General features: G+C 42.6%; 1 protein-coding gene across 1 annotated transcript; it reads left to right on the top strand.

Moving 5' to 3' along the window:
• Nucleotides 1–10,905: 10,905 nt before the first annotated feature.
• On the top strand, nucleotides 10,906–23,022 carry sdr42e2 (short chain dehydrogenase/reductase family 42E, member 2). Its single transcript, XM_052049532.1, has 11 exons — nucleotides 10,906–11,338; nucleotides 14,131–14,226; nucleotides 14,938–14,995; nucleotides 15,075–15,193; nucleotides 15,264–15,339; nucleotides 17,001–17,083; nucleotides 17,606–17,743; nucleotides 19,050–19,115; nucleotides 19,728–19,791; nucleotides 19,872–19,945; nucleotides 22,648–23,022. The coding sequence occupies exons 1-11, from the start codon at nucleotides 10,940–10,942 to the stop codon at nucleotides 22,903–22,905; spliced, it is 1,431 nt and encodes a 476-aa protein (XP_051905492.1). The 5' UTR covers nucleotides 10,906–10,939; the 3' UTR covers nucleotides 22,906–23,022.
• The last annotated feature ends 154 nt before the right edge of the window (nucleotides 23,023–23,176 follow it).

The following is a 23,176-nucleotide window of genomic DNA, read 5'->3' on the forward strand; positions in this document are numbered from 1 at the left end:
AGGAATTTGTCTCCGGTATAACACGCTGCACTAGTATCATCGTAAACAACAAAATCATTGAACCATTTTAGAGTATACCAGTAGTTTTGTAATACCATTTTGTGGTGCAAGAAGAGTGACTATGTCAGTGACTGTTTAAGGAGTTAATGGCTAGAGGGAAGAAGCTGTTTAAGTGTCTACTGGATTTGGTACGCATAGATCTGTAGCGTCTGCCTGAGGGGAGTGGCTGAAAAAGGTGGTGGGCAGGGTGCGGGGGATTCCAGGAGGATTTTCCGTGCCCTTGTCTTGATTCTTGCAGTGTGCAAGTCCTCAAGTGTGGGTAGGGCGATGCCAACGATTTTTTCTGCCGTCCTAACTGTCCGTTGAAGTCGGATTTTGTCCTTTTTTGTGGCGGCCCCAAACCAAACCGTGATGGAAGAACACAGGATTGATTCGATGACTGCCGTGTAGAACTGTCGTAGCACCTCCTGTGGCAAGCCATGCTTCCTCAGCAGCCTCAGGAAGTACATTCGCTGCCGGGCCCTTTTCAGGATGGAGATGGTGTTGACTTCCCACTTCATGTCCTGGGAGACTGTGATTCCCAGGAACTTGAAGGTCTCGACGGTTGACACAGGGCAGTTGGATAGTGTGAGGGGCAACTGAGGAGAAGAATGTTTCCTGAAGTCCACGATCATCTCTACAGTCTTGAGCGTGTTCAGCCCGAGGTTGTGTCGGCCGCACCAGAGCTCCAGCTGCTCCACTTGTTGGCGGTACGCAGACTCGTCGCCGTCTTTGATGAGACCGATGACCGTGGTGTCGTCTGCGAACTTTATGAGTTTGACAGCTGGATCTGTTGAGGTGCAATCGTTTGTGTAGAGAGAGTAGAGCAGTGGCGAGAGGACACATCCCTGTGGGGCTCCAGTGCTGGTGGTGCGTATTGATGATGTTGTTGCTCCCAGTCTCACCTGTTGTGTCCGTCCCGTCAGGAAGCTGAGGATCCACTGGCAGATCGCAGGAGACACACCGAGGTGGAGTAGTTTGGGGGTGAGGAGTTCCGGGATGATGGTGTTGAACGCAGAGCTGAAATCCACAAACAGAATCCTTGCGTAGGTCCCTGTGCTGTCGAGGTGCTTGAGGATGTAGTGCAGACCTATGTTGACTGCGTCTTCCACAACGTGTCATTATCGTTTTTGTTCTGAGAAAATCAGGAAATAAAATCACGCCACATCACAGGATAAGTGGTCAAAATAATCTTTTCAAGAAATTCAATATTCATGCCTTTACTAACAACGATTGTAAACAGTTAAAATGCTTCAATTCGGTCTGAATATCGATATATGCGTGTCTGTGGTGTGGGGGGGGGGGGTACCTTGCTTCAAGTTGGATGTCCCCATTTCCAATACGTCCAATTGTAAAAAATGTAAAAAATCCGAAAACCTTGATTGTTTTCAAATTTAGGGCTTCCACTGTGACTTTACCTAGCGCTCTAACTTAATCGGGATGAAATAGGCAAAACATTTGAATTAAGCATGATTTTGTACAAAAACAAATACACTGGAATTAGTCAGTATGTATTTTTGGTCTATTTTTACACTTTCCTTTTTCAACATATTAACACATTTTTAACATAAGACAAAGATAATAACATTCAAACGTTCCTCCAACCCCCTCCCCTCCAAAAACGGCTAATTTTAGCAGATTTTTCTGTGTTGTCAAATTATACAAATACTTAAGGATAGAGTGATGTAAAACATTCATATTTTCTGACTGTAATTGTTATTTGATAAACTGTGTGTGTGTGTTTATTTATTTATTTATTCTGTGAGCATTGAGGGACCCCAAAAAAATTGGTGTATTCGTTTTATATATGTTTTTAAAATTAATCGGCCTATCCATTCGTTTCTGAATTGTATCCTGCCAAGTGTTGACATCTTCATCGGTTGGGCTCTAATATTTACATTTAGAAGCTCAGCAAAACTTTTTTTTGTCTTTGCTTTTTCATGACTCAAGCTTCACATTTGAAAGTCTAAATTAATATTTTAACTGTCCTTCAAATCTTAATAGCATTTTAAATGAGAAAAAAACCACAGGAAATTAATACATTTCCACTCTGAAGTACCGACACCTCTGGGAATATTTGGAATAACTGAATTTTTTTCCCCTGCATTTCCAGGGCAGTTTCTCCCCCAAGCTTGTATGTGACCACAATGACGATGATGGTATTTGCCAGAAAGATTCGAAGAACGCTTGACAGGCTTTGCTGTTCGGCTGCCTAATGTGACACATCAGCACTGACAGATCGCAAAACTGTTCTCGTCATCCAGTTGGAGGGGTGATGCGGTTCTGGCCTAAAATACACCCAGTTGCGCCACTGAAAAAGTCAGGTGCTTATCTTTTTAGTTTGAAATCCTACAAACAGAGGCTTCAAATTCTGATGTACTCATTTATAAAGCCTACTTGTTGATGGTCAAATAATATTCATTGTTTTTCCTCTTTTTGTGCAGTACAAGTGTTCTGCACTGGTCCAATAAGAACACTTGATTTGCATTATTGGAAAAAGTTTTTTTTTTTTGAATGAAAGGACCCTGCCATGATACCTGTGGGTGCCAATAAACAGTTTGAAGCCACTTATTTATTATTTTTTGTTTGTTTCATTGTTCACTATTTCCCAAATCAGCGCTTGTATCTCAAATTTACACTCTTGAGTCAAAGCAAAAAATAAAAAATATTCAGAATGATAAATACTCTGAAATTTTATCACTTGTATCTCAGGCCCCATTTGAATATGATGATAATATGATCTAAAAATATGTATTTTTAAAATCTGACATTTTATTTTAGGGCGGCCCGGTAGTCCAGTGGTTAGCACGTCGGCTTCACAGTGCAGACACAGGGAGTCCAGCTCCGGCCTCCCTGTGTGGAGTTTGCATGTTCTCCCCGGGCCTGCCTGGGTTTTCTCCGGGTGCTCCAATTTCCTCCCACCTTCCAAAAACATGCATGGCAGGCTGATTGGATGCTCCACATTGTCCCTAGGTGTGAATGTGAGTGCGAATGGTTGTTCGTCTATGTGTGCCCTGCGATTGGCTGGCAACCGATTCAGGGTGTCCCCCGCCTACTGCCCGGAGACGGCTGGGATGGGCTCCAGAACCCCCCGCGATCCTAGTGAGGATCAAGCGATACGGAAGATGAGATGAGATATTTTATTTTACAGATATCCATCACTGACCCTCAAGAGACAGTGTGTGTGTGGAGGAGGAGATTATCATTATATTCTCCATTCCACCATAATGGCTTACGAGGGCATCCATCAGCATGTATCCCAAGTGACGGGAATTTATTTATTTTTTGATGACCGCCTTCAGCATCCAAAGGGTAAGAAGTGAGAGGCCCGGTGATGTGATGCGGTCACGTCTCCTCCACACTCTGACCTAGGAGTGTATCTCTCTCTTTATTATTGCGCCTGTGTTACTGTTGTATTTGTTTTTAACATCTATTCCAGTGTGTGTTCCTGTGTGTGTGTGTGTTATGTTGTGAGTGTGTTCCTGAATGTGTGCGTTGATCTTTCTCAGTATGGTTTTTTTGGGGCGGAGGGAGCGTGTTTTGTGTGTGTGTGTGTGTGTGTGTGTTACTACATGCACATCATATGTTACAGCTTGTTTGTTATTGTGTGAGTGTGTGTGTGTTAACCGTGTGCGGACATGACTGAATATGTGTTGTGTATGTATGACGTGTTTTTTGAGAACACCGAGAAATCCTAACAGAGTCCATCTGGCCATATTTGAACATTCACAACTGTCATGCAAGTAGAAACTGGTTAACTGCTGTGTGATCAAACTAAAATGAAGTCACCATGAAGACTGCAAAGGACTATGTTGGCAAACGGCCCAGGGACCAGACCTTGGTGAGCCCACCTGTTCCAGTGAGTCCATTTTACCTTAGAGCTACTCTCAGTGTGTGTGTGTGTGTGTGTGTGTGTGTGTGTGTGTGTGTGTGGGTGCGTGTGCGCGCACGTGTGTGTGTGCGCTGTTGTTGTTGTAGCACAAGGAGCTGGAGGAGGCGTGGGCAGTCTCACGGACCCACAGACCATCCCGCCTGACCGGACGGTGTTTATTTCTGCTCAGCCCCCCCCCCCCCCCCCCCCCAGTGTTTATTTCCACCAGGGTATGAATTTCTTGTCTGATCGGCTTCCCATGTTATTTTAGATCAGCCGCCTGGGAAGGGATACATGAGAGAACAGTGTATGCCGCTGCCAGTACATTCATACACACACACACACACACACACACACACACGCACACACACACACACACACACACACACACACACACACACACACACACACACACACACACACAGATGATAATGAGGACTTTAGTGAAGAAAGAAGAGCTTGTTTTTTTCCGTCTTGGTTTGACAGATCGTTTAAAAAGTACTTTGTCCTTTGAGCGTTTATCATTGTAATTATTTCATAATGCCTCGGTTGGAACAGGAATCATCATTCTATCAACCACAAAATCTCCTTTCATGTTTTGAATATTGCATAGTTAATGAGGAACGCAATGAAAAATGACATTTTATTCATGTTTTCTGCCAACAAAAATGTTATTTACAATGCTACCATGTGATCAAGATAATATTTAAGGCACTGATAGAACAGATTTTTAATAATGTTAATGTTTTAACTTTTTAAATAATCAGACTTGGGCCACCTGGCGGTAGACTGGTTAGCGCATCAGCCTGCAGAGTTGCAGGTTTCGATTCCGGCTCTGGCCTTTGCAGCTTTCCACAGCTTCCCTGAGCCGAGATTTGAACCCAGAATCATTGAATAGTAACCACGTCCTCACCGTGCTGTTTGCCTGTCTGTATAAAAACTCATTGTTTCCTTCCTGACAATGTGTTTGCTTCCATTTCTATTGTTCGTCAACCTGGCTACCCGACAGTCACTCATCGGCACCCAAGATGATGCTGTGAAATCTTTCATCCGTTCCTGTTTTAAAGGTGAACTGAAGATCATTTCCTCGACATCAATGCGTGACACCTAGAAGACTGCTGACAGTTTGATTGAATGCATGTCTGAGTACTTTTTGTCTGCTACCCATATGACACATCTGCCATTTACAGCGAGCGAGGTGGGGGTTGGGGGGGTGGTGAATGACACCCTGAGGTTGCACCACTTTGTGACTCATCGGCATCAGCAACAATTTGTCACCTGTTTTCCATCTTTGTTTGTTTTACGTAACCCCACTGGGCTTCATTTTTTTGTTGTTTTTGGCAAACACAAAAGGCATCCAAGACATTAGGTACACCAATCCAATCAATAACAAGGAATAAGCGTTTTCTTAGGGATTTACCCATATTATATCCCCTTTAATACCTTGACTAACACAGCAGGATTTTTTTCAAGTCACATTTTAATATTACTTCGTGTCATATGAGTAGAAAAAGAAGGTACAACTCAAAGTAAAACTACACACCTTTTGCCTCATGGATGTGTACTGTTTAAATAATTGATACTTAATATTGGGGTATACTTGAAACAGGAACAATCAGGGTGGAAGGTGGTCTCCAACTTGACATCATCCGCAAGTGGAAGTCTACTTGCACTTCCTTATGAACATCCTTTGCTTGCTTTAATATTCGGCATAGACTATTTACGCTTCTGCAATGTAAAGACTGTGTGCACTGACTTGAAAGGGGATGAGTGGAGCATCTTTAATTGGCCAGGAACTTGGCTGTGTTCACTCCCACTACGGCGCACCAGCTATGAAAATACCCGAAGAAAGAAAACCCCACCCAAGTGCACAGTTAAACTGCACTTTGAGCTACACTTGCACTGGGAGAGTCGTATGGCATAGACCCTTTAACATGTACAATCAGTTACATTTATCTTTCAACACGCCCTGACCCACCAGTATGCTTGTCAATGTCATCTTTATTGTCAAATATGCTTTATGTATGACATGCAGCATAGGTGAAATTTCTTCCTCTCCATCCTCAGCGCAAACAAGCATGCATGTTTGTCATGCAAGTAAGAGCTCCTATTACATGTCATATTCCTTCTGAAACTCTTAAAGTCCTCATCTTATGATGAAGACCCACATTGATTTTGCAGGTGATGATACTGAAAGTCCGCCCTCACTTTTTGCTCTCCTGTTCCCGGCGTTTGGTTGTCTTGTTTAGCCACACACAAGGGTCAAAATATTATTAACTTCTGTCAGTATGATTCAATCTACAACCACAATAGTCGTTTTTATCTGTGTCGAGGTGTATTTTGATCGACAGGCCGTGTATTGTGTCTTATTGTGTGTTGCAGTGCCCCCTCAACCCCTCACCGTCCTTCTTCGCAGTGTCCTACTTTATTACAGAGGGGGCGATACATACTTTTAAGCTAATTGATTTAGCTGGAAATCCTCTTCAAAGTGCATGAGTGTGTGCCCTCCTCTCTCCCATCCTGCTTGAAATGGGCATGAAATGAAATGACTAATCCACTTCAATTAGTCATTGGAGCCCAAAATACACCCGCCAGTACACTCGTGCTGCCATTTTGATGAATTGAAAGTCGTTGATAAACAGAGGCATGCTTGACATCCAAAGCTGTTGATTCACTGCTCTGCAAATGACGTAGGAGCTTTAAAATTGCACTTAAAGGGGCGATATCGTGGAAAATTGACCTTCTCTTGGCTGTGTACAAATAGTGAAGTACAGGCCCTACCCATCAAGTGAGAATTTAAACTAGTGAATCTTATATTTTTTTATTATTATTATATACTAGCTGGTTCGCCGCCCGGGCGGCTCATCAGCTAGTTCCTGCGGAAGGCTGGTAAGGTGGGCCTTCGGCCCACAAAAGTGTTGTTGCTTGGTTCAACTTTTTGTTCATCATCATTGCTTATCGCGAAAATAAAGAGATGTTTAGCTCTACTAAATAACTAACAATTTCATTGCAATGCTTGTGGGTAGACAACATTTTTTCGCTAATATGCGCGCGCGATCGTAGTGAGCCACTGCCTGAGCGGCGCAGTGGCGGCGCGCAGCGGCGCGGTGAAGTAGGTACGTTTTGAAAAGGGACAGACGGAAGGACAGACCGCGTGCGGGACGAAGCGCAATATATATATAGATTATTTTTTTTCTTATCTTCTCTATTTCTCAAATTGTTGTTGTGGGCAAGCCCATTGTCACTGTGACCACACTGTTATGAAACAGTGGAACAAATTAAAATAATACCCACCCTCACGTCAAATTTCTCTGCCATGACATGGCTAGGATGACAAATAAAGCAACATTTAACTGTTTTGAAGGTGTGCATCTGGCATACCCCCCCCCCCCCCACACACACACCATTTGATTCAAAAGAACATCATGCCAACAGTGAAACATGGTGGTAGTATTGTACTGTCTGGGGCAGCTTTGCTCCTTCAGGATCTGGAAAGCTTGCTATGATTAATGCAACAATCAGCTGAAAGTGAAACTTTAGCCATCACTGCATACAAAGTGCTGTACATGGAGCAATCTAACATATACAATAAACAGTAAAACAAATCGGTCACAAAGACGGTAGAAAGCACCGAACAGTAAAACCAAGAAGAAATCTAAGTCATGCTGAGTCGAATGCCAAAGAATACAAGTGAGTATCAGCAGCTGTGGCTGCCAAAGGTGACACGACCAAGGACAGTAGCTGGAGCCAAGCCTCGCTTTTAGAATATACTGTACAGTAAATGCCATTTAAAAAAAACAACAGCAAAACGCTTGTTTTCTATTAGACAAGGTTACAGACTGAATGAAGCTCCTCGCCCTCACTTCAACATGTGTCCATTGCACCAAGATGTCACAAGATGGCACCAAAGCAATATTTTTATATTCGACATGGCTTTCGCATTGGGTTGTCGTTGTGAGATATTAAAATTGGTTTGATGATCTGAAATATTGAAATAATGAATCACCTTTCAGTGTGTTTACTGATCAGATCTTATTTTCATGGTGCCTATTTTCTAACATTTTTGAGGAAACAGTGGTGTCAGTGGCACTTCTAGAAACTTTCCCAACTTGCCCGTCTGCAGCTGAGACCTTGTCACTCATGACGTATGCAGGTGGGCTGACAGCCGTTTTTTTTGGGGGGGGGGGGCGGCAGCTTTTTTGGGCAATTTATCTGTCAGTTTCTCCTCCGTCTGCCCTTGCCGCTGCCATCAGTCCTGCTTGACATCATCACTCCATGAACCCACACTGAATGCTGATTTACAGATTCAAAATCTATTCGCACAAGCCAAAGGAAAAGCTCAGATTTCTGCTGTCGTCACTTTCAAGTTGCTCCAATTGTTGAGAAACATTTCCCTTCAGAACTAATCTCGAGTAAATTCATTTATTCCTGATGGACTGTAACTGAATCCATGTTTAATTCTTAAAGCATTTTTAATCACCACTGTAATGGAACTTTGAACCTGACCCGCTCTCATGGGCTGATAAATTTGTGGCTCGTCGTCATTGTAGTTATGTGGCGCCCCCTGCAGTTACGAATCGGACATTATTGGATGTACTATAATTAGAAATCCCCCCGCCACATGTTTGAATCTGTGTTATATTTTCTTCTGTATGATCTGTTGGCAATTGTCTAACCGCAGCATGGCCCCCACCACTTTCCTCCATCTTTGCTTGCATGGCAGGTTCGACAAGGTTACAGCTCCCCTGACCACTGATTGACTGATGAGTCTGCAAGGCATCATTTATTGAGTGTCTCACACACACACACACACACACACACACACACACACACACACACACACACACACACGCACACACACACACACCACTATCCATCCATCACCAAGAACTATAATGGACAATATATGCATAAAAAAGTAACTACGCCAAACTGCCTGTACTATTTTCTCAAAGGCTTAAATAATAAGGTATAAGTACATTGTATGCTTAATATGACCTAACTTATCCTATTTATCATAAATATACCGGGTCAGTGCCGCTTTTGGCAGGCCAGCGCTCAATGAAACTTAATGTATGGCCCTAGCCAGGTAGTTTCAATAGATAAATAGTTTTGATAGGTCAGCACTGTGTTTGACCGCTAAGCACGTCTGCGTCGGAGCATAGAGCTCCATGGTTCGATTCCTGGCCCCAGCCTTCCTGTGTGTAGTTTGCATGTTCTCACTGTACCTGCGTGGGTTTTCTCTGGGATGGATGGATAGCTTGGATAGAGAGACAGATAGACACTGGTCATGTGGTATGCTTTGGATCATGAGCTCTTTTCTTGAGATGAATGGATGGAAGGCTCACTACTCACTTGAGTGTTTCCAAGCTTTCATAGTCAACTAAAGTTCATGGCTTTTCTGTCTTCCAAATGAAGGATGACGGCTCCGATTTCATTCCCTTGAACGACAAAGCGCACTGGAAGAGAGCCCTGCTGCTGCCCACCTGCTGTCATGTCACCTTTACATCATTTAACAGTTTGACCTTTTGAGGCTTCTCAAAAGGGATCTCTTTGTTAGTCTGGGAGAACACCTTCTCTACAGTTCTACCAAGATTTTTAACACTTTCGGTGAAGTCAAAACACCATCGATGGAACTAATGAGTTGGACTATTTTAATGGATTTGGCAGGCATGACAACTTGCTCATTATTTGTGTCGTGGAACCAATTTGAAGTTGGGGATTTAATGCAAGACACCTGAACGTGACTAAGATGCATTTTCATTTGAATGTGCGAAATGTGATGGGGCGCTGAATCCTTTGAGATTTTTCAGATTTTTTTTCCTCGTGTTCCAGAGGAAATTGCTCCCACAAACAGCACACATCTCTTTTTTTCATGACAGGATCGGCATGATCTTGCATTACGGTAGCCGAGTGTGCGGGTGCAGGTGGAGGGGCGGGCCTTCCAGGTCACAGCACAAGACTTTGTGGATCTTTTTCAGGCCACCTGCATGTCCTGAAGTATGGGTGGGACTGGAGCACTGCATCAGCAAAGAGGTAAGTTCATTCATTTCTTAAAAATGAGAAAAAGGCTTGTGTTGATATGTTTTTGAGCAGTTTCAACAGGATGGGTTGTTGAAAAGTCATTCCTGTGTATTTTTGTTGATTTACGGAGTTGTTAGAAATTGTCATTTTTTGGTAATACAAAAATGATTAATTGTCTGTTCATTTATGTACATTTTCGCTGCATTTGAAATGATGATAAGAGTAAAGTTTACTTTTGTGAATTTTCTGTTTGTCGGTTTGCCATTTTTATATGATATGACAATTCGAATGACTTTTTCCTGACCCATGTAATTCAATAAAGTAACAGAAAAAATACAGGTATATGATGTAAATTATATTTTCAATATAAATACAAAATGCTAATCATTGAAATACTAGAACAATTGTAATAATGATATTAACTAAACCGTATTTTAAATCATGTATTAGACATCTGACACTTATAAAGTAAATATATATTAATATATATAGTAAATATATTAATAATATATATTGTAACATAGTTGATTTATTCATGTATTTTATTGATTTGTTCTTTCATTTTTTAAACTGCTGTAACCCCTGAACTGCCCCTTGAGGAACAATACAGGAGGTCTAATTATTTATTTTTGTCTTATCATATCTTGTAAAATCCATAAATATAGTAAAGCTCCATAATAGTAATGAAAACTACAAGTATGTTTGAAAAATATGGTGTGGTACAAAATAAAGTAATCGTAACATTGTTGATTAACAAATCATATTACAACATGAGAATCTTTTTTTTGATAATATTCCCCTCATATTTTGAAAAGTTCTCTGAGTACATTGTTTTTTTGTGTGTAATCCAGCTGTAAAAAGGTAATGCATGATAATCATATTATTCACATTTTGGCGTGGTCCATGAAGTTTGGATTAAATAGTTTTCCTCCTGTGGAACAAGTGAAAAGAAAAAATAAATTCAAACCCTGATGAATTAATTCCCACCTCATATCCAGGGCGTTAATGGAGCTGTGCGGTCCCAACATGAGCAAGGGTGGAGGCTCCCTCTGCCAGGTGAAGCAGCTTCCCTGCCAGGGCATTTCCCTTTGCCGCCTCCAGGCCAGCGGGCAGGCCCCGCACAACCTCTCCCCTCACACCCACCCGTACCGGGTCAACCAGGTGTCCCCGGCCCTCCGGCGGCGGCCGAGCGGAGCTGCGGCCTCCCGCTGTGGCAGCATGGAGTGCGAGCCATCCAAAACGGGCCAGTTGGGTTCATCTTCTCGGACAGTGCTGGTGACCGGAGGTGGTGGATACTTCGGCTTCAGGCTGGGGAGGGCGCTGGCTGCTCAGGGGATGTCTGTGATCCTCCTGGACATCAACAAACCTTCATGGGAAATCCCTGACGGAGCGCTCTTCTATCAGGTATGATATATACCACAGGCGTTAATTAAACACAAGACCTGCTGGCAGGATCTGGCTGTCCACGTCATTGTATATATATATATATATATATATATAGTGGTTAGCACGTCGGCTTCACAGTGCAGAGGTACCGGGTTCGATTCCAGCTCCGGCCTCCCTGGAGTTTGCATGTTCTCCCCGGGCTTGCGTGGGTTTTCTCCGGGTGCTCTGGTTTCCTCCCACATTCCAAAAACATGCATGGCAGGCTGATTGTCCCTAGGTGTGAGTGTGGGTGTGAATGTTTGTTCGTCTCTGTGTGCCCTGCGATTGGCTGGCAACTGATTCACGGTGTCCCCCGCCTACTGCCCGAAGATGGCTAGGATAGGCTCCAGCACCCTCCCCGACCCTAGTGAGGATCAAGCGGTTCGGAAAATGGATGGATGGATGGATTTTTTTTAGAAATTCAAGACATATTTTAAAAATCACATTTATTAAAAACTGAAAAAAGTAAATACAATTTCAAGGGATAAGTATGCTTTTTGAAAAACAAATTGAACGATGTACTATCACGACCGTCACACGTTGACTACGAAGCGAATTAAACTTACTACAGCACTGATTGGACAAGCAATGTAATGTGATCATCTGCAGCGGCCGTGTCATAACTAATTGACATGTTGAGTCCGGTGTGTCTTAACCTCCGTGACAGAGGCTCTGTCAAACCCCTACGGTTTGATCGAACCCAGGTTAAGAGCCACTGCTCTTGCCTCATGGCTAGTCTGCAAACAAATGCACTGCAGCTCAACTTCTGGCTACAATTGCGCAACCTACACCTCCATTTAAATGGACTCTCTGGTATTGTTCAAAAGGTCATCGTGGCAATGTTGCTTCCAAAAAAAACAAGACAGACGATAAAGATAAAATATCCAATACTTTGTTGTCCCATTGCAAATGTCATTAAGATCAATTGTGTGAAGATCTTGCTTCTTTGAATCTATTGTGACATTGTTGCTGCTGTCCCTATTATTTTTCCACCCAAGAAGATCCTAAGATCTCAACCGTGGTTGCCTTTACCGCTCTCCATTCAAATTTTTTTTAATGACATCTGTTATCATCTGCTGGGGGGGGGGGGGGGGCGATCAAGCCTATTTTGAGAAGGCATGAACTAGAAAGTACACATATTTGTTTTCAAACGTCAGGAGTAAAAGTAAAAAGTTCTGATGTTGGAGGCGTGCAACTCAAGCCGCTTACGTGGGCCCCTTGCGTCAAGATTCCGTCAGCGGGCCTCTTAACTGCGCGGTCCGTCGGCTGCAAAGAGACGCTTAGGCGAGTGATCCATGTTCCTCAAAGAGCCAAGCAGCTGCTGACCGGGCCTCAGCGGTCAGACGACATGATTCAGGTTACACCTGCCCGCCTCAGGGCGCACTTAGACTGATTACAGTCATTTCTTTTTCCACAGGGCAGTCCTTGCGCTACTTCCCCGACGCTTGTTTTCTCTTTTCAATTAGCCAAGTGCCACCGTTGAACACATTTGAAACATCATTGTTCCCCATAGGAAATCCTGTCAGCTGAATCAACTCACCTTCATAAAACCTTAACCCAGGGGCGCCCATTACGTCGATTGCGATCGACCCGTAGATCGCGGACTGGTCCCTAGTCGATCGCAAGGAGTAGAGAGGAAAAAAAAACAAACAAACATTTGTGTCTCTGTTCATCTTTGTAATATATTGTTTATGTTAATGCACACTGCAGCCTAATCATTTTATCAGTCTCACTTTCACAAAAAGTATTTTAAAAAGAAAAGAAAATAAAGCAGGTCATCTTTAACTTAGGGTGGCGTGACTTTGTCACCGGAAGTTGTTAGCGCTCAGCAGTCTGCAGTTGCAGCTTGTGATCGGAGTTGTTGCGCTAATCTTTTATCATTATTCTGCAAATTTGTCCATTGTGGGACAAATAAAGGTTTTCTTATCTGATCTTATCTTATCATTATTCTCATTCAGAGTTTGTTTTGGACAATTCAGCAAGGGCACGGGCAAAGAATGGGAATCTGGAGGCCCGAGAGAAGCATTTTAAAACAGTACGCATGAGCTACAATTGTTAACAGGCTGCCTTAGTGCTTCGCATGCCTCAGCATCAAGCTTTGCTCATCATGGCACGCGTGTGTACCTGCGTGCATGCGTGCGTATGAGTAATGGGGTCGATCGCGGGAGGTTGGTTGATCGAAAAGTAGATCCTCGGTCAAAAAAGTTTGGGCACCCCTGCCAAACCCTTTCAGGGATAGCGGTTACTACAGTGGACAGCTGATCATGTTATAGGGTTAATTACCTGTATGTGAAATCATTTTTATGCTACATTACATTTTTACGTATTTGATACCGCCCCTGTTAAAAGAATTGGTTATACCATGATGGTGCCAGAAGATGGCGGCAAAACACTTAAGACGAAAAGGATCATAAAGCACCAACACTATGCATCGAATGTTCTCAATCATGAACTCATGCGTACAGTAGTTAAGTTATTCAACACAAACAGACCACCTTCAAATGAGGCTCATCAAAAGTATTAGCTGGCATACTAGCCGAAATAAAACGCGAGCACAAACTGATGTGAAATCACAACAAACAAATATGCGCACTGGTACAAGAAGAACAAAACACACTAACCCGAAAACCTGTGGAATTAATCTTACATGCTGAAAACTCCGACACACCTGAAATTGGGACCACATTTGGAGTTTGCCTGCATTTCCTCTATGGTGACTGTAGGTGAACATGAATCACCCCAAGGCTACTGTTCCTCTCTTGTTCCGGCAGAGCGACATCCGGGATTATTCGTCACTCTACAACGTTTGTGATGGCGTCGACTGTGTGTTCCACTCGGCATCTTATGGCATGTCTGGCCCCGAACAGGTGAATTCATCGTGGACATCATCATCTTCATCATCATCAGGTTTTGGGCTGGCAAACAGCCCTCTATCTCACGGAGTAGATGCCGCTCTGCGCTTAACAGCGGCCGCATCCCATCTCCACATTCAGAACCAAAAAAAGAGCAAACTGCAGAAAAGGGACAATTTCATCATAAATCAGCCATACAGCCCCAAGTGGAGGTTTTTCCCCTCTAAAATTGAATTATCTTGATTTATGACAGTTTTTGAAAGATAAATTGTGATATTCTTTTAATCATAAATGGTTTATTTGTATCTTCAAATATAGAGAAAAGTTCAATAGTAGATAAACCAATTCATCCGTAGTAATGGCACCTATTTTTCTGACACCCTCTCTTCTCACTCTACCCACCTACACCTTTTTAAAAAAATAACCTTGCTGTCTGTGTCAAATGTCTTTTTTAGTATTACGTTTTTTGTTGTTTTTTTTGGGGGGGGGGCCCTGTTGCTGACCGCTGAAAAATAGATGGCGGGCGGCAAATGGCCCCTCAGCCATAGTTTGGACACCACTGGTCTAGACTATACTATCCCAATGCGGCAAAATCACACACGCGCATGAGAAGGAGCAGCACAATGTCGATTAACTGAAGCAAAATAAAAAGCAAACTGGTATAATTCTTTACATTCTTTTAAATATCTCTGTAAAGTAAAAAAAAAAACACATATTTGTTCCCAGCTGAGGAAAGAGCAGGTGGAGTCCATCAACGTGGGCGGGACGAATAATGTCATAAATGGTGAGAATGCATTCGAGTGCAAAGTAACATGGTGATGATGTGTAATAGTTTGTTGACTTTTTGGGGGCCGGGGGGAAAGTGTGCAAAGAAAGGAGCATCCCCCGGCTGGTATACACCAGCACCACCAATGCAGTATTCGCAGGGGAGCCCATCGAGGATGGCGACGAGGCATCCGTCCCCTGCGTGGCCCCCGCAGTGGTCAGTAAAAATACTCAGCGTGGCTAAAGTCAGACGACGGTGTTTCTAAGTCCATTCTTGTATGCTTCAGCACATTGATCACTACTCAAGGACGAAAGCTATAGCGGAGCAGATGGTCCTCTCCGCCAACGGATGCTCTCTCAACGGTATGCGATGCCACAGTTGCCGTGGAAACATGACAATCTTGAAACAAAATGTACCTTCCATTTATTTTCTGTGGCTCTTCTTTTTTATTAGTATTGTGGGTGAGCTGGAGCCTATCCCAGCTCTCCAATACCTCAGTAATGCATCGCTATCAACACAGCGGAGCATCGATATATTTGGAAAGTCACATTTTTTTGTTTTTGTTCATTACACATTGTGGGTGTTGTGAGTAGAATAAGAATGAGAAAACCTTTATTCGTCTCACAATAGAGAAATTCCCAATTTACAGCAGCAAGTTATGAAAGGAAGAAAGTAGAACAAAAAATATGGGAGCTGCTGTAAAGGCAGCCATCTTGAAGTCATAATAACAAAATAATACAACACAACACACAAGACACAGACAGTCATTCAATCTTTTCTGAATACTCTTTGTTGTTTAAAGCAGTTCTAGATGAACGTGGAGAGGAAGAGTGTATACTTGGCATTCCAAAGCCCCTGATGTTACACCTCGTTGCCATCGACAGGTGTGAGGCCCCCCCTCTTGCATGCTTGGTGACCCGACACCATACCATCAGCTGCCTCCTTAACCCTTTCATGCGCTCTGTAACCCGTTAACATGATAAGACACTGTAGTAACCGCTGTCCCTAAAAGGGTTAATATATCCATTGATGCTTTAAACCTTATCATTATAGACGCAGGGTTAAAGATCACGCAGCAGCCTGTGGGAGTTCACTTTTTTCTTTATCCCTCACTGCACTGACCTGAAAGCGGCATAAAAAGGTGCATTCTCCAGTCTCATCCCACTGTTTGTTGAGCCAGTAGGAGCGTATTATATATAAGAAAAATCTCACGGCACACCACCACACAAAAATTATGATTATCTTGCCTCAATTGACACACATTCACTTACTCTATGTAAAACCTTGGCCTATTTAAACCTGTTTATGCGGCCATGTAACCTGATAACATGCTCAGCTGTCCACTGTAGTAACCGCTGTCCCTCAAAGGGTTAATTGAACACAAAATGACTTTTTTGGGAAAACAAGGGAGTATAGTTTTTTTTTTTTAATTCAAAATCTGCGAAAATCTTGAATTCGCTCATTTCGAACCGGGAATATGCACCCAGAATTTTTTGACAGTGCCCCCCCCCCATGTTTTGTTATTTCCTAATTTCAAAATGAATGGAATTCATTCCACCCCAATTGAAATAGATGGACGATTCTTTCAGTCTCAAAAATGGTCCAAATGGCCTTGTAGTATCAAAATTAGACTTCAAACAGAACAGACTTTTTGCACTATGGTGTCGGGAAGAAAAGTAGCAAAGGCAGCTGTAACTGTAGCTTGAATTCTTTTTGAAAATATGATCACGAGCTTGTCACACCTGTCTTTAAAAGGCTATTTGGCTAATTCCTTTTTTGCAGTACAGTACTTCTCTAGCTCCATCGAGTTGGATGATGAGCGTTGGTAAACAAGCACTTTCAAATGTCTCCAGAGATCAGATTCCAGTCTGGGCCACTCAAGGACATTCACAATGTCGTCCTAAAGGGAAAACAAATCAATACCAATTTAGAATAAGACTGTAACATAACAAAATGTGTCAAACGTGAACTACATAACATTTGACCAGCCTCACGTCCGTGTTTTGTTTTGTGTGCTGCGTAGGTGGCGGTGTGATGAGAACCTGTGTCCTGCGGCCTTGCGGCATCTACGGCCCCGGAGAGCGCCGACACCTACACAGGGTGATGGTGAGGAACATGCACACACACATAATATTCCATCCACCCAAGTACACAGCACGTCCTTGTGTAAGTCTCCTGGCGGAATGTGTTACCGACAGCAGTGTTTCATCATTCATGGCGCGCTCCGGTTACGCTCCGCCATTCTTCCAGTGTTTCCTCTGTGGGGCAGTCGGGAAGCATTCAACATTTATTGTTTGTCAGGTGGCTACGAAACTTGAGTTTTTGAATACAGCAAACAGTGAAATAGATTTGACTTGACTTTAATCGGACACAAGCTGGCCTCGAATAGCCTGCGTGCATACATTACTGCTGAATGATGTTTTGCCCCCCCCCCCCCTCCAACATATTGCAGTATTTTATTATTTTTTTTAAATATACGTTTTTTGGGGTGTCAGTTGTTTCAAGGTTTATAATTACTCCAATTTAATGATACCAAAATGCACCAAAACTGCATCATGGAGTTTTGGTGCATTTAATGTGGGAATGTTAACCTAAATGTTAACCAATTCAAACTTTGCGGGTTGTCAGGTGAACGTGGAGCGTCGCTTTTTCAGTTTCCGATTCGGCGATCGGCGGGCCAGGATGAACTGGGTGCACGTGGACAACCTGGTGCTGGCCCACACGTTAGCCGCGGAGGCTCTCACCATGAAGAAGAGCTGCGTCGCTGTGAGTGTGTCCACAACGGTTCATATGCTATCACAATGCAACCTCTGGGTTGCGAGACCATGACTCTATCGCTGAGCCACACGATCATAGATGTTGCTGTGGTAATATCGCATTTCAAGTGTTATTGTATGCGTCTAACTGTATGTTACCTTACAGCACAGGTGTCAAAGTCAAGGCCCGGGGGCCAGATCTGGCCCGCCATATCATTTTATGTGGCCCGTGAAAGCAAATCAAAGCATCGAGTTCCATGATGCTTGCTAAACTCTGAACCCAAATTTCAAATTGTTACATGTAATCCACAATAACAGTCATTATTCTTGACTTCTGTTTTTAAAACTAGTTATCCATCAATTTGTTGGGCGCTGTGATTAAACATTTATATGTTTTCCCAAAATTCATTATGGCCCACCAAGGGAAACCGTAACTACAATGTGGCCTGCGACAAAAATTTGTTTGACACCACTGCTTTACAGCATCGTGTCATATCGCGTTCATGGCATCACTCTAATTGCCCTACGGGGATAAATAAAGTTTTCTGAATCTAAAACATATTATGTTATCGTATGGGGCGGCCCGGTGTTCCGCTAGTTAGCAAGTCGAGCTCACAGTGCAGAGGTGCCGGGTTCGATTCCAGCTCCGGCCTTTCTGTGTGGAGTTTGCATGTTCTCCCCGTGCCTGCGTGGGTTTTCTCCGGGTACTCCGATTTCCTCCCACATTCCAAAACATGTACGGCAGGCTGATTGAACGCTCTAAATTGTCCCTCGGTGTGAATGTGAGCGCAGATGGTTGTTTGTCTCTGTGTGCCCTGCGATTAGCTGGCAACCGGTTCAGGGTGTCTGCCGCCTACTGGTTAAAGACAGCTGGGATGGGCTCCAGCACCCCCGCGACCCTAGTGAGGATCAAGCGGCTCGGAAGATGAATGAATGGATGGATGTTATCGTATGGTATTGTCTTATCATATCGTATCGCATCATATCGCATGACATTGTAATTTAGGTTGTCGTACAAGATAGGATCATCGCGGATGATATCAGTCCGAATTTACCTTCTGGCATCGTCGCATGTAATATCGCATTGGAAAACAATGCACTCACCATATTGAATGTTATGTTATGTTATGTTATGTCTTTGGATTGCATGGTCTCGCATAGTACTACAGTGCACCGCATCATACTGGATTCTATCATGTCATATCGCATTTACCGCACCGCATCATATCAAACCAAATCGTATTGTGTCTTTGTTCTTTCAGGAAATTCTGCCCCAAATTCTTTCTTCACAGTTGTCTGTGTTTTTGTTTTCCTAGAGTGGACAGGCCTATTTCATCAATGATGGACTTTCAGTGAACCTCTTTGTGTGGTTAACACCTCTCGTGAGTTCCGAAATATTTTCCAATGTTTCATTTGGTCGAGCACATTGCATAATAGCCAAAATCATTTTTCAATATTTTTTGGAAAACGAGAATTTTATTTTATTTTTTTGAAAACACACATTGTTCATTTTTATTCAGTCTTTTTTCTTTCACACCATTATTCATTCATCTGGTTGTTACAATATCAATTTAAAAGTGTGTGTGTTCTATTTTTTTTTCTTGCCATCCCACAATATTGAATTTACAATTTGGGGCCGACAATGTAGGGGTCACTAATGGGCCTTTCCAGTGGTTTATTTTTGAAACATAATAATTTTGGTAATTATTTGAGTATAGCCAATGCAGCTTGTTTTGAACCCTGCTGCGATTCTGAAACCAGCAGGGGAAAATGGTCACCAACAGATTCGCAATGTTCTTCTGTTTGTGTATATTTGCTAAAAATAACCTGTTGTTGAAAATCCATTTTCCCAAAAGCACAGCAGGGAGGACGCACTGTCGACGACAACAGAAATAGAAAAGCTCTCAGACGTGTCTAAAAATGCGTGCACTTTTTTATTTTTATTTTATAATGGAATTGCATTGATGACTTATGGTTTCTTGTTTCTGTTGCAGTTTGAGAGATTGGGCTACAGCCGGCCGTTGATAAACCTGCCTGTTTCTCTTGTCTATTCGGCAGGTAGCACATCGCTTCTATTAAAACACATTAAGAATTCTTATCAAGTGCATGGATTCATCGAGCTGACGTTCTTTTTCCAGCCATCCTGGTGGAGTATTTGCACATATTCTTGAGACCTGTGATTGAGGTGCCTCTCTTGTTCACCAGAAGTGAAGTAATTATGTCTATATTTTTGTTTCCTTTCCACTCACACAATTCAACTGAACATAGAGAGTAGGTTTGCAAATGTGCTCGCCGGCCAGTTCGTTTGGTACACTCGCACAATCTCATCACTTTCAATACAAAAAAAAAAATAAAGAAAATCTCCTTTTGCAAAGGTCATTGTGCTCACTTTTGATTGGCATGAATTTAAAAGTGTTTATTTTTGTAGTTGCATACGACTACTGAGCAGCTTTTCCTTTAAATTGAATTGAGCAGTATTAGTTGCAGCAAAATATGCAGTCTGGTTCTGAAATCAAATTACAACCGGGTTGACGCTCGTAAATCCATTTCACGCCCCCCCCCCCCCCCAAGAAGACAAAAATGTGTCTTTGATGAGAAAAATAGCACTCTCCATTCTTGTACTTTATGAAAACATGCAGTAATAAAATAATTAAAGGGAGGATTAATCATAATAATAATATATTTTATTTATAAGCGCGTTTCAAGACACCCAAGGACACTTTACAATAACAAAAAACACAAAACAATTGCATCAAGACGACCACTCCTCAATAAGCTGCAGTAATAGTACTCTTTCTATGCAGAGGATAAATAAGCCATGCTTCTGATATTGTTACATTTTGTGTTCGGTTTACGGTTCCTGTTCAAATATCCGTTGGGTCGAAGGTTATAACACCCTGACAGAGATGCCATTTCGGTAGCCCTTTAAAGCTCTTTTGCATTGTTTGTTAGCATTTTTTGTTTGTTTGTTTTTATAAATGTGTATTTTAGTTTTATGTTTAGTTTGAGACTGAACTTCGACTGCGAGGGGCATCAAACAGCTTGAGGCCTCTTTTGAAGAATTGTTCATCATCTGCAAAGCTGCTGCTCGCTGTAAACAATACAGCGCGTGTATCTCAAATTTTTAAATCAGCCCAATGACAACTCACATCTCAAAAAATTATGTCGGGTCACTCATATCTCAAGGCAAAACAGTTGAATGAAAAATGATGCACAGTCAAATAATCAAGCTACGTTTTGTTTGACGTTTGAGACCTACAGTACATTTTACAGAATTGGAACCTTCTGGGGGCATGTAACTGTATTGTTAATCCTTTCATTCACCCTGTAACCTGATAACATGATAAGCTGTCAACTGCAGTAACCGCTGTCCCTGAAAGGGTCAAATCCATACACCTCAAAAGGGTGCCCACTCTTAGATTGTACAGTTGTACCTAATGAACTCCTTCGTTGAAAGTGTTTCTGGACATGCTGGGCTCACATTCCCTGCGGCCACCCGCATTCTTGTTGAAGTGTTTCGCTCCACAATGACGACAGACTTCATTAAGGGGAATATTTTCCGATCAGGCACTCTGCCTGCACCTGCCTCCCTTACTACCTGAATTATGTAAAGCCCTTCTTAGATTTGAGAAATCCCGAGACCCAGACATGACATGGCAGGTGGAGTGATGGGGGGTGGGGGGGGGGTGTAAATTGGCAGAACACTTGAGAAAAGAGGGCGCATTTTAGCTGTCTTTTGTACCATCTTAGCTTCGATTTGTGAACACAACCCAGCCAAACATTTTCTACATATCTGACCTGTAAGCAAATGTCTTCCCCCAAACTCAATTCTAAATATCCGGTTGCCCATCTGTCCCTTCAGAAGTGGCTCTTACCTTACATGAATATAATTTACGACATCCGCTCAGTTCATTCTATTCACTCACATGTTCTGCTGGATTCATTTGATTTGACATCAATCAATAAATATTATTCTTAAATCTATGAATACAATTAAGAATGAGCATTTCTGTGAATATGGTGTATTTTATTGAAATATTTATTTGAAAAGTTATTTACAAAATATTGATTCTGAACTGGCACAGTTGTGCACTGGTATGTTGCACTTTTGTAGAATATTATTGACGATAAATATGACATAATGGTGGAGTAAATTGGCGCAAGCCAAAGTAGCATCGCAGTGACCAGAAATAGGTACACAGTTTATCGTGGTTAACGGGGACCAAAACCACACGCGATAAACGAAAAGTAGAGACCAATAAACATACACAAGTATTTTTTTAAAGTCCGCAAACGGTCCGCGATAAGCTGCAAAACAATAGCGAGTCTCATACAGCAACATATACAGTACTGTACTCCATGTACAGTATATATTGTTTTATGTTTTTTTTTTTATGAATATGTTTGAAAAAATTCACTATGCACCGAAGCCGCGATAAATGAACCACAAAATAGCGAGGGATTACTGTATTTCGTGGCCACAATTAAGTATTTTTGACACACCTTGACCTATTTTGTTACATCAATTCAGTATTTTGTGGCTATAAATTTTGCATGCAGATTTATATTTTGTTTTCTTCAGGCTTTAAAACATGAACTTGCATGAAAACTTGTAATAAACTTTGCAGTAATCCCACCGAGGGATCAGGAAGGAGGGGAGAAGACTGCATCCATCTTAAAAAGGTTCAGTCACGGCTCTAAAGGTCGTCCTCATGAATGTGTAATGAAGCCGAAACCAAAGCTGAACTCGCGCCACAGCACCTGCAGCTCATTCCGCCAGACAGCTGCCAGCGGTCCGCGCGATCAATGATAGTCGCAGTAAATAAAACATTCAGCTGCTTGCGGAACCACAGTGGGAAAATAAATTTGAACGTGTCTGTACACATGACTTATGTGTGTGTTGACTGTGCACAGGTGAGGAACATAGCGGTAAGCCACACCTTCAAGATAGACAAGGCCCGTAGAGAGCTTGGGTACTGTCCCAAATCGTACAACCTGGCGGATTGTGTGGAGCAGTACCTCAAATCCCGCCAGGCTCGCTGCGGTTCTGTCGGCGTCCACTGGACCCCCGGGCTGCACAGGCCCCATGTGGTACTGCTGTTGCTGATGGTGGCTTTGGCCCCGCTGCTAGTCTTGTTGAGCTGCATGCTGTGTAAGGAGCACGCTGGCTGACTCGTAACATTGTACAATCTGGAGACAGCCATTGCTTGAAGGTGACTGTTGAACGTGCATGTTTGTAAGTGTGCTCACCGAATGTACACACAATAAAATTTGTCATCGGTGGCCACAGTCTAATGTGATCAAGTGCTTCGGTTTTGCTTCCTTCAGTACCAGCCAATTCTGGACCCCCCATCCCTTTTTTTAGACCCCCCCCCCCTTTTTTTTAAACCCAAAGTCTTGGGAAAAAAAGGATCTGGGGTTGAACGTATGGAGTGTGAAAATA

This window comes from Hippocampus zosterae, chromosome 17 (genome assembly GCF_025434085.1).
Source record: "Hippocampus zosterae strain Florida chromosome 17, ASM2543408v3, whole genome shotgun sequence".
Classification (NCBI taxonomy): domain Eukaryota; kingdom Metazoa; phylum Chordata; class Actinopteri; order Syngnathiformes; family Syngnathidae; genus Hippocampus; species Hippocampus zosterae.

Excerpts from the sequence above, each read along its gene's own strand:
- sdr42e2 (XM_052049532.1), top strand. The coding sequence starts at position 10,940 with ATGGAGCTGTGCGGTCCCAACATGAGCAAGGGTGGAGGCTCCCTCTGC. Across the intron at positions 14,996-15,074 it reads GACGAATAATGTCATAAATG|TGTGCAAAGAAAGGAGCATC; the intron begins GTGAGAATGCAT and ends CCGGGGGGAAAG. Across the intron at positions 17,744-19,049 it reads TGAAGAAGAGCTGCGTCGCT|AGTGGACAGGCCTATTTCAT; the intron begins GTGAGTGTGTCC and ends TTGTTTTCCTAG.